Below are 11,507 nucleotides of genomic sequence, written 5' to 3'. Positions count from 1 at the left end.
AACATTGTTATTGTTGTTGTTGTTATTATTATTATTATTATTATTATTATTATTATTATTATTATTATTATTATTATTATTATTATTATTAAATCTGTAAGTGGATTATACAGGCAGAGACAGATTCAAGGTTTATCGTGAACGCCATTTTTTACCTCAATGGTTTCTCACTTCATGGCCATGTGTTACGAATGTATGCAATATTACCAATATTGTATATGATAAATCACGCCCTCTAGATAGTCCATCTTAACGTATTTTTGTTTGTGTAGTCGTTCATCGTTTAGAATATAGAAACATAACAAAAATCACATCACACACAAATAATCCTCGTTGATGGACGACTACAGATCACATGGCGCTTACGTTGAACCATAGACAGTTATACTTGTGTCTTGCTAGTCTAAATTGATCAAATTTACAGGGATTGCTTGCAGTTACCGGGTATGTTAAACTAAACAAGTAAGCCAGGTACACGATGTGCGGAAAACTGCATAAATGTGATATTGTATGGTTACTAGAAGGTTATATTGTCAAAGTATGTGAATTAAATTCAGGTTGAAGCATGACCAGAATCATAAACTTGAATTTACATCCCTGCAACGGAACCATGGAATGTACTAACGGACTAACTACTGACGTTAGTATCTTCCATGCTACAACTAAATAATTTAATCAAAGTCTCTCTGTCATTAGAAGACAACTTAGAAATATAAACTAAATGTAATATAGATAATATAACCATACAAGAACTGATAATGTCAATCAGAGAATATTACACTAACACATGGAACAATGACAATAAAAGAGATGATGCAAAACTGCGCACTTACAGCACATACAAAACCACACTAGACATGGAACATTACATAAAACACATAGATAACAGACATTACATCAAAATACTAGCACAATTTAGAACAAGTAGTCACAAACTAGCTATAGAAACAGAAAGGTACACAAAACCAAAAACACTGATAAAAGACAGATTATGCACCCACTGTAAAGAGATAGAAGATGAATTACATCATTTACTAGAATGTAAACTGTACACAGAACACAGAGATGACATATATAATATCCTTAAAGAAATTAACAGTGATTACCAAAACTTAAACAAACAAAAAAAACAATTTAAACTTATACTACAGTCACCAAATACAAACCATCTTATCACTCTCTGCAAATATTTAGTTAAATCTAAACAAGACTAATTCTTTTATTTTGTCATGTTCTTTTATATTTTATACATATTCTGTTCTGCATACATATATACTTACATATCACAGTATTATAATATTTCTTATATTATTATTAATAATAGTTTGTAGTATTTTTGTCGTTCATCAATTTTGAGTTCTTTTTTAAATCAATTTTTACATTTCATGTACTTTTATTATTTACTTTATTAATCTGAAAACCTAAAAAGAAATGTTAACTCTTTCTTTACGGTATTAATAAAACATTATTCTACTCTATTCTATTCATTATAGAGGAACTGTGATTAAATGTAAATTTGTCCAATCAAACACAAAGTTTACTTTATCTGTATCTCGGTAGTTAGTTCCGTGATCAACGCTGGCATAAATGCTTTGTAAAACAATTACGATTTACTCGGGTATGTTTCCTTTCAAACTTGCACTTCTACACATATATATGACAGTCCCTCTGATAGAGCATATAGTTCCATGCATATAGGAACCGTGGATACGTCTAAAATGGCTATGCCTCTAAACAAATACGACCGTCACGTGACTAATCAGCGCATATTTTAGTATAAAGAGATAAAACAACTTTCTCGGCTTACATCTATGAATATGAAAACTCTGTTTGTATACTCAAAGCTAAATATATTCAAGGGCAGGAGAAATAAAGGAGAAGTCGCTTGAGAATAAACTCTTGTCAATCCTGTTACGTAAGAATACTTGCTGTATTTATGTACACAGTTCGCGTGAACATTTTGAATAGTGACATTTCCGTACAGCAAGAACATTTCAGCCCACAACGCTTCGTGAAAGAAACGTCGTGTTTCTAAGAACGCGACTTATTTTTTTTTATATTACCGCCTCCACATGCACAGCGCCCACAGCCAATATACCGAACAGAGGTTTGTATCCGATGACGTCATGGAACAGACCATTCTGTACAGGTATTCAGACATATAGATTTTACAATCGCATAATTGTTAAGTTCTTGCATAATAGATATAATATGTAACCACAATATTGTTTTGAATGTCAAACTGAAACAAAATATATACTAGAATAATCTGACTTCTTCAAAACGTCTGTGGTTACCACCCCTATCTTAAAATGGAATAGTTGGATTAAGTAAATCACAATATTTAACGATAAGATAAATTTTATCAAAGTGTAGGGGTTGAAGCTCACATCTTGTTCTCCTAAAATTTGTGCCAGATTTGAACACATTGCCATGGAAACATACAAGCTTATTTTGGTAGTGTGTGTTATGCTGGCTTTAGTATCTGCATTGCCACGGCAACGGGTGAGTTATTAGTTTTAATTATACCACAATACTGGAAAAACAATAAGGTTTACTAGATAGTTGTAAACAATGGCTGTACCATGGACCATGGAGGTGAATCTATTTTTACCTCCATGCATGGACCAATAAACACCGCTGTAATTAGGGATTGAATATTACACACCAAAGTACATGATCAAACGTCGACTGAGATTGGTCTGATCATGGATGTACTAGTACATCCATGGTCTGATCATGAACTTGTGGTCAAGTAATATTCATCTACGCCAGCCAAGGTTCACATGAACGGTCGTTGATGCATGTATCAGGAATACCGTGCGATTCGGGTGATGAGTAATATATGCAAAAATGCGAAAAGTTTTTTTTTTTTTTTAAATATTTTTTTTATTTACTCGCACACAGGAAGCATGTGATCAACAAGTATGTTTACGCAAAACTCATGTCGTCACATGACGTAGCGATCTGGGGCATTGACCTGTTATTTGTTTCGCCATGGCCAATTTATGTGGGCTATTTCCCTTATGATACCTCAGACAACCAGATATAATATATATCGAAATAATAATTGCGGCCATACACTATAATGTTCAATCATGGAACTACAGAACTCAAAGGGCGTGTAGTTGCATGGTTTAATCTCAGACTAGTAATTGTATTACTAGTCTGAGGTTTAATCAATGGTTAAAATTTGCATAAAGTATAGAGGTGTAGGTAGATAAGATAGTTACATAAGAGCATGGAGCTACGTATGATGAATGATGAAAGTAAAAAAAAGACAAATATTTTTATTAAAAAAAACACTTATTTCAACTCCCTGTCGCTTATGCCACAGTGTGACAATTAAAAACTGTTATATTATATATATGTTCTTTGCCAAAATTAGCTTAGTGGGTAGAATCGTGTACCACCATCAAGAGACTGGGCGTTCCTGAAAACTACTGAAACAGATTTTTATTTGAAAAACTAAAAACCCAGCCTGAGGTTACAACGGATGTGTCTTACACAATGTGTAGATAAATATTTTGACCTTTATCTTGAATCAACATTCAATTGATAAACAGTTCACCGTGTTCTCGCTAGTCTGGTCATTAAAATGATACGGATCTGACTATCTTGCGTTCACATTAACACATTGGCAATGTTTCGGTTGACCATATTTTAGTATTAATAACAGCGTACCAATTACTGAATCAGAATATTTCGGGTTTAAAAACATTCACGTATTGTAGGATTGAGGAGCTAAAATGGTAGATTTTTTTCAAAGGTGTACGTTTTGGTGGGTGTTTTTTTCATACGAATATAGGAAGAAAATATAAATATGTCGTGATCATTTTAACATTGGTACATATGAAGAGTTCACGCCAAAGAAATGGGTTAACTCCGTATAGGATTTTGCAAAGGAGTGTGGGATAGAAAATTGAACTGTAGAGGGCATTTTCAAGCAAGGCGTTAGTTTTTGTTTAAAAAAAATTATGGTTATATTGTTGAACTTCTACACGCCCTTCACAGTTCAATTACAACGCCCGTCGCGGCTGGTCGTCGTCATTGTCCCATTCCAACGTTTTTTTAAGTTATACTATTATTTTTCCAAAACTTTTAAAGCGAGGGAATTTACAACTACCCATGAGCCTTTGCATTTTAGCGTGCACTGTTATCGTCGCTATGGACTCAATTCCCACGCGTGCGCAGCTGACGACTCTCCCGCTTTAATATAACTATCACTAAAATCGTCCATCAAGTTATGTATCGTTTAGTTATCCCATGTGGTCGTATATGGAGACATTATCGTCCATATATATTACATACAAAATAGATGATATTTTCGTCAAAATGATGGTTACATTGAAACAAGTCATTGTCAATACATAGTCCCTGTCATGTTTTAGTGATTTTGCCAAACAATGAAAAGCATAGTTAAACTATATTTAAATATTGGGATAGTATTTAGCATATTAACTACAAATGTGAATGAAAAAGGAAATTGGTCAAGGCATGCACCCAGAAATAAGAGCTGGCCATTGGAAACTGCAGAGTAGATTTCAGAAAAACGAGCAAAACTCAAAGAGATGCCAACAACCGCCCTCAAGCGACTGACCGGAAGTTATGTGTTGTTCAGGCAGGACTGTGTAGCAGACCAAAACACATAGGCTGTTCAGTCACCCGTATTGTGTTTTATTCAGTCAAAGAAACCAAACTTTATTACCAAACGCTTCAGCGTGGTATTAAGAGTTTGTTTTCAGGGGTGGGTGATACCAAGGTGGGAAATGGATGCACATATGGGGTTAATTCCTTGAATTGCAATATAGAGGGTTCAAGCTGAAATACAATATATAGTGTTTTCATGTTTCGTCTGATATTTCTGTGGTATTCTGCTGCTGTAAGTAATGCACGATTTGTTCCGAAATTTAGTATATTGTGTGTATTCCAGGGTTATTCGTTTTTTGCTAAAAACACCCCTATTTTTTTAGTGGCAGAGTCGAATAGTCTCACTCCCACTGGGAAATCTGCATTGTTGCTTGAATGTGAGTTAATTAAACACCTTTTCCAGACCGGCGAAAGAGTATACAACAGCCAATTTTAACAGCCTGTCACGTGATTTTAGTCTGAATGTCAACATGAAGAGGCTAGTCCATTTTACGCAGGAGTAATTGGGAGTAGAAAATGTGAGGGATAGTATCAACAGAGATGTGTATAGTGAAAAGTAATATCTATCCTTCATTTGCATCTCTGAGCATTTCTGTTTTAGTATATTGGTTTGAAAATGTTGAACTTGCATGATTTGCAATGTGTTTTTTTAATTGGGACTCCCCTATTGATCGAATCCCGGTTTTGAACGAGAACGGCACACCACGTGATTCGTTTGAATACAATGCTGATGGCAAACATGCCGTGTTACTGCAGTACTGCACTGACGGGATGACTTACTGGTACTGCATGCTACAACTTCGCTTCTGATGTTGCTTGTTAGCCATGGATTACATGAATCTTGATTACCAGTCAAATGTTGCTCATTTGACGTTGGTAATCTTTATTTGGAACTGAGTAACTTCCTGGTACTTCGTACTATGATAAAAATCAGTCAACATACATCAAGTTCTCTCAATCGTAGTATTCCATGTGATGTACACCTAATATGCCAAAAATGTTGCTGAACGATTTGAACTGAATAAAAATAGCAGACGAAAATTTGTTTACAAAATAAAAATACTTCGGTTGCCAATGAAAACCGGTAAAAAACAAGCAATATGTTTTCGGCTGTTATCATGGAAGGGACATGAACGTGAAGCTAACGTCTGTTTATAACTAAAACCGGGCACCTTATACGAGGTTCGCAAAATAACATGGCAGTCATTAGAAGTCACTTTATTTTATTGTTAGGACGTATTCAGCCGTTAAATGTATTATTTCCAACCGTTTTGCGATAGTATTTTCTATATTGGAGGCAGCATTTACATTTTATTCAAAGTTCAAAGCTGCGTTGGGATTCCGTTGACAGTGGTAACAATGTCGGCGCCGGTGATCTCTTACCAGTGCGCAACGTAGCCAAAATAAAAGGCATGATCATTTGGGCACTGCTATTACAAGACTTTGGCTGTTGCCATGGTAGCGGTGGGTCAGGATTGTTTTTCCAATTAGTGATGGTACGACCTGCCTGTCAAGTATGAACCGTGACAAAATCAGCCAAGCCAAAAAAAATCACAGAAGAGTTAAAAAACCATTCCTGCTGAACAGTTACTTTAACTTCGGGGTCAACTTTCTCATTAATGAAAACAGATATCAAAAATTCAAATAGTAACTTTTTGCCCACACTCAAGCCGAGTACAATGAGCTATGTCTGAGGTGTTGTATCACAGGGAGTTGGACAAACTTATGTATTTTAATAAATTATTGAATAATAAAATGTTATATAACTTTTCTTTTACCCCCCTCCCCTTCCTGGTATCTATTTCAAGTATTTTTGTCAGGTTCAAATCGTTCACCAGCATTTTTGGCATGTTAGATGTACATCACATAGAATACTAGGATTGGGAGAACTTAATGTTTGTTGACCACCTGGAATCTGAGTTTTATAAATCTTGAAGGGCTCTCGGAAGATCCACCCGCTGCCTGGACCCGCAGTGAAATCTCCGATTAATATGGAGCCGCAACCATCAACATCGATATACCATGAGGTTTCTGTTGGCGACGTTGCGGCGTTACTCGGTTCCAAATAAAGATTACCAACGCCAAATTAGCAAAATTTAACCGGTAACCAAGACTCAGTCCATCCACGACAAGCAAGCAACATCACAAACGAGGTTGTAGTGTGCAGCTCACGAGTCAGCGACGACCGATTTCAACGAAAGTCATTCCGTCAGTGGAGTACTGCAGTTGCACGGCATGTTTGCCAATGCACAGATCTGTGGAGGAACTTTTAACTTTTAACATCAACCGTGTATCGTAGTCGCCCAGTTTAAGTTCTGGTTCTGTCGTGGTCCCAACTAAAGGGCGACAGTCGTCGTGTCGCGTCCTGTTCAATATGGGACTCATAGCGACGTATACAACGCGTGTAAAATACATTGTTTATTTACATGAAATTCGAACACGCGCTGCGCTACGACCACCGCGCTTAAACATCCACAAGTTATTTATTCGGACAATGACTTAAATTAGACGTCTGATTATTTTATTTTCACACGTACAGCGACACGCGTTCTACACTGACAAGCGTTGCTAGGTCGCAGCACTGTCTTGGAGCATATTAATGGGCAATTGGGTTCCCCGATCTAAATTTCTATCCCGGTTTGTTGCACGTTCTTTTTTTAATATGAAATAATCAAATATGGGACATGTGTATAATAACAGAACCCCACACCCTCCCCGTGGCTTCGCTCGTGAAAGTACGGCAGCAGGATACACCGCATCACTCGTGAAAATAACTTCCATACGCAATGAAAGCCACGGGGAGGGTATCTGTCATAATACTTCATTATCACTGAAAACATTTTTCCCCTGAAATAAATTCCAGTGAATATGCCATTTCCCTCATACTCTATTGAGACACAGCGCAGTGAAAATTGGATTCACATGTAATGCTTGAAAACATGTCAGAAAAAATAAATTAAGTGAAATTCTACGTGACTTCATAATAGTTGGAAATGAACACATTACACCCGACCCTACCACTCTATATACAATGTAAACTACACCCCAAAACATCCTTTCACCCACAGTTACTACCGTGTTTCACCAGTGTATTCTATTTGACGTCAGGAGAAATTGAAATAAACAAATTAATTATAATTTCAGCCTCTAGTTGACCACTGATTAAATAAACTACCTCGTCTTTATGTCAACTTGCAGTTATTCGTTGCCTACACCAGTGACTTCAAAATATATGTTTCAATCCCAGGAATTTCACTCGCTGTTAATTGCATGGGAGTGGCAGTCTTTAATGAATTTCTATTGTCATGTCAATTTCTTGCGATTACTCGAACATTAAGCTGTAACCACATACCGCCTAGGTGCTGTAATTAAATCCTGGTGTAAGCACCATATGAACTATGAACAATGTATGTGAAGCCAGCTGTGGGGTATATTCAATCCTATAGATTTCTCATTGTTTGGTAACTATTTGCTGCAAATGCAACAAAAATCAATATAAAAAATATTACCCACACAGTATTCTACAGGTTACTTGTATATGTTTTTGTTTCTCTACACAGGCAGAAAGAAGTGTACAGCAAGCAGACGACGAAGGTAAGTATAGTTTAGCCATAGCCTGCCCCGCAGTTTTCCGCCGGAAATATCAATCTATGTCAACAAACTGTAAAATACTTTATATTATTTATCTGATTTTTTAATGTGAAATTTAGAAAAAAAACACGTATTTTCATTAATCTATCCTGTTAGCGAGAATTGCAAAAAAAAAGACAAATGAAAATAAAGTTTTCGTCCGTATTAGTTAGTGAATACATGTTGCTGGGCCATGAAGCGCAATAGCATACATGTGTACTATATTTCCCCCAGTGGATTTTGAGACCGTGGCATAGACCAGTAACCAAAACCACATAGTGACTGTCCCGTCAACACTATCAAAGTGTGAGCCACACAGTAAGTGACTTTCAAAAACAAGTCATAAGGATACATGTATTTTGATGTCAGATTATCCACTAATTCACTAAATATTTTCTTCATATTCAGTCCAGCGTGAAAAACGAAGTGGTCCACGAAGACCCAATAGTCGAATAATCGGTGGCATACTAGATGCTTTTGAAACTGCTGTAGAAGCAGTTGGGGATTTATTCAGTAGTAGCAGTGAGAGTGAAGGAGATGATGAGTGTGAGCCAATAACTGTAGCTCGTTCTGGTCGTGGTGGCGGACGTGGTAGGGGCCGTGATGATAGTGATGACCGTGATGATAGTGGGGGACGTAGCCGTGTTGGGGGACGTAGCCACGGTGGACGTAGTCGTGGTAAAAACAGTCGGGGTAATAAAGGATGTAGAACAACAGAGGACGCAAACTCTCAAGATGAAAACTATTCTCGTGGTAAAGAACAGGAAGGTATGAATCTACACATTTAACACATAATTCATGTTTCACAACTCATTTGTTTTAAGCTCCTAGGTTGCTATAAGCTTTCCCTATTGATCATACCGAATAATTGACACATATCAACACGTCTCTAATATGTATGATGTTATTGTTGATATATATTGACTATTTAGCAATAATATTAACAAATATCATGTCTCACCATGCTTTTCATTGAATGTTGGTTGACTCAGAATGTTACTGTAAGATCAATCCAATACATAATGTTTTTTTCATAGAAGTATATGTTCCAAGCACACACCATTGTAGTATGAAATTTGTTAAAAATCACAAAAAAAACATATAAAAAATAAAAAATACAATGTATTATATAAAGAAATCACATACTTATCACATAAAATTAGGAGTTAATCACCATCAGTTATGTGCATGTAATTATATGTTATTTTGTGTTATTTTGCACTGTATTTGCACATCTTCAATCTGACAGGTTATTTCATACCTCGGGTCCAATTGGACACTTTGTTGTCACATACATATCACTACAAATTGACGGAATCTCAGTTGAAGAGTGTGCACATCAATGTTACACACAAACAGAATTTTTATGTCGGTCATTTGATTACAAAGAAGAAAGGGAGATCTGTTGGATAAGTGACAGTAACACAGTAACAGTCGCATTACGCATTATGTGGGAAATCCATATAATTATTATGAGCGTAGAAATACTAGTAAGTCATGTGACTTCACACATTACATGGTTTTGTTTGTTTGATTAATCAATGCTCATTATTTGGTGTTTATATCATAACTGCTGTAATATAATGTTAATGTTGGTCTTAATCCTGACTTTCGTGTTGTCGGGTTTCACCAGAACACTCTTAGAGGGCGTAACATTAAAGTACCCGAATGACAGAGATGTTAGAGTGGTAATTGGTGTGGGGTTGAATTAATACAACATTCTATGCACATGCGGGAAGTGTTTTATTTCCAGATTTGGACCAACAGGCATATAAAACGATCGTCAGGGTCCTAGGGACGACCATTTGTTTTATCATCATGTTCTACAAGTTCAATAAGCTTTGTCTTTCGTACATTACTGCATGTTATGCCTGCTCCTGGGGAAATTTATGAAGTTCTGGAACTGTTTTCAAACTACCCCCGGTAAGATTATTCAAGATGTTACACCTTGGTCATTCAAAAACAATTCAATGTGCCGTGCACCCACATAAGTTCAAACCTTGAAATGGTTATGCAAATAAGCAGCCATTAGGAACTTGAAAGTCAGGAGTTGCTTTGCATCATTATAACATTACAAGAGTGCTGTTATGTTATCCATCATGTCAACAGCACTTTCAGCTGTTTCATAAATGATTAAGCCATTTCTGAATGTTTGATACTAGTTGCCAGAAATCTGTCAACAAGGATTTATAGATTTCAATGTTTGTATTCGGTGTTCTTAGGACTATCTATATCTCAGATCTGCCTAGACCTCTGTATGAAGATGCTTCTGTGTATTTTGTGTCCCTCAGTCTGGCTATACTTTGCCTAGATCTATTTGGTGTTTAGTTTAACTAAGATTATTATTGCTATCTTAATTCTTGCTGTTATTCGTACAACAAACCATGATTCTACAGATCTTCAGAAGCATTATGAATCCCTTGCTTAGTTGAACCTCTTCCCTTAGTTGCACCTCTTTTTTGATATCTTCTTTTATAGTTGCACCTCTTTTTTGATATCTTCTTTTATAGTTGCACCTCTTTTTTGATATCTTCTTTTATAGTTTTTGATATCTTTTATAGTTGCACCTCTTTTTTGATATCTTCTTTTATAGTTGCACCTCTTTTTTGATATCTTCTTTTATAGTTGCACCTCTTTTTTGATATCTTCTTTTATAGTTGCACCTCTTTTTTGATATCTTCTTTTATAGTTGCACCTCTTTTTTGATATCTTCTTTTATAGTTGCACCTCTTTTTTGATATCTTCTTTTATAGTTGCACCTCTTTTTTGATCTTTTATAGTTGCACCTCTTTTTTGATATCTTTTATAGTTGCACCTCTTTTTTGATATCTTCTTTTATAGTTGCACCTCTTTTTTGATATCTTCTTTTATAGTTGCACCTCTTTTTTGATATCTTTTATAGTTGCACCTCTTTTTTGATATCTTTTATAGTTGCACCTCTTTTTTGATATCTTCTTTTATAGTTGCACCTCTTTTTTGATATCTTTTATAGTTGCACCTCTTTTTTGATATCTTTTATAGTTGCACCTCTTTTTTGATATCTTCTTTTATAGTTGCACCTCTTTTTTGATATCTTCTTTTATAGTTGCACCTCTTTTTTGATCTTTTATAGTTGCACCTCTTTTTTGATATGTTCTTTTATAGTTGCACCTCTTTTTTGATCTTTTATAGTTGCACCTCTTTTTTGATATCTTCTTTTATAGTTGCACCTCTTTTTTGATATCTTT

General features: G+C 35.7%; 1 protein-coding gene, 1 long non-coding RNA gene and 1 pseudogene across 3 annotated transcripts in view; all 3 read left to right on the top strand.

The window, feature by feature from the left end:
- Window positions 1-2,363: 2,363 nt before the first annotated feature.
- On the top strand, window positions 2,364-9,068 carry LOC102803543 (uncharacterized). The gene is made up of 3 exons (XM_006820793.3): window positions 2,364-2,505; window positions 8,211-8,244; window positions 8,689-9,068. Exons 1-3 carry the CDS (start codon window positions 2,434-2,436, stop codon window positions 9,066-9,068), a joined length of 486 nt encoding a protein of 161 aa, XP_006820856.2. The 5' UTR covers window positions 2,364-2,433.
- Window positions 2,968-3,261, top strand: LOC144358582 (uncharacterized). The gene is made up of 2 exons (XR_013421881.2): window positions 2,968-3,135; window positions 3,174-3,261. It is a non-coding gene; the product is annotated as an uncharacterized LOC144358582 (long non-coding RNA).
- A 205-nt stretch (window positions 9,069-9,273) lies between the features above and the next one.
- LOC100374363 (neurotrypsin-like) overlaps window positions 9,274-11,507 on the top strand; it is a 103,276-nt pseudogene continuing 101,042 nt past the window's right edge. Inside the window, exons 1-2 of the transcript XR_014927489.1 lie at window positions 9,274-9,281; window positions 9,530-9,770. The product of XR_014927489.1 is annotated as a neurotrypsin-like (transcript). The remainder of the gene's footprint in view (window positions 9,282-9,529; window positions 9,771-11,507) is intronic.

This window comes from Saccoglossus kowalevskii, chromosome 19, assembly GCF_978046115.1.
Source record: "Saccoglossus kowalevskii chromosome 19, keSacKowa6.1, whole genome shotgun sequence".
In the NCBI taxonomy this organism is placed as follows: Eukaryota; Metazoa; Hemichordata; class Enteropneusta; family Harrimaniidae; genus Saccoglossus; species Saccoglossus kowalevskii.
The sequence above is the reverse complement of the archived record's forward strand: the minus strand, read 5'-3'. Positions and strand labels throughout refer to the sequence as shown.

Bases quoted from the DNA above. Each gene is read 5' to 3' on its own strand.
- LOC102803543 (XM_006820793.3), top strand. From the start codon at position 2,434: ATGGAAACATACAAGCTTATTTTGGTAGTGTGTGTTATGCTGGCTTTA. The intron at 2,506-8,210 runs GTGAGTTATTAG...TTCTCTACACAG, and splicing joins CTGCATTGCCACGGCAACGG to GCAGAAAGAAGTGTACAGCA. The intron at 8,245-8,688 runs GTAAGTATAGTT...CTTCATATTCAG, and splicing joins ACAGCAAGCAGACGACGAAG to TCCAGCGTGAAAAACGAAGT.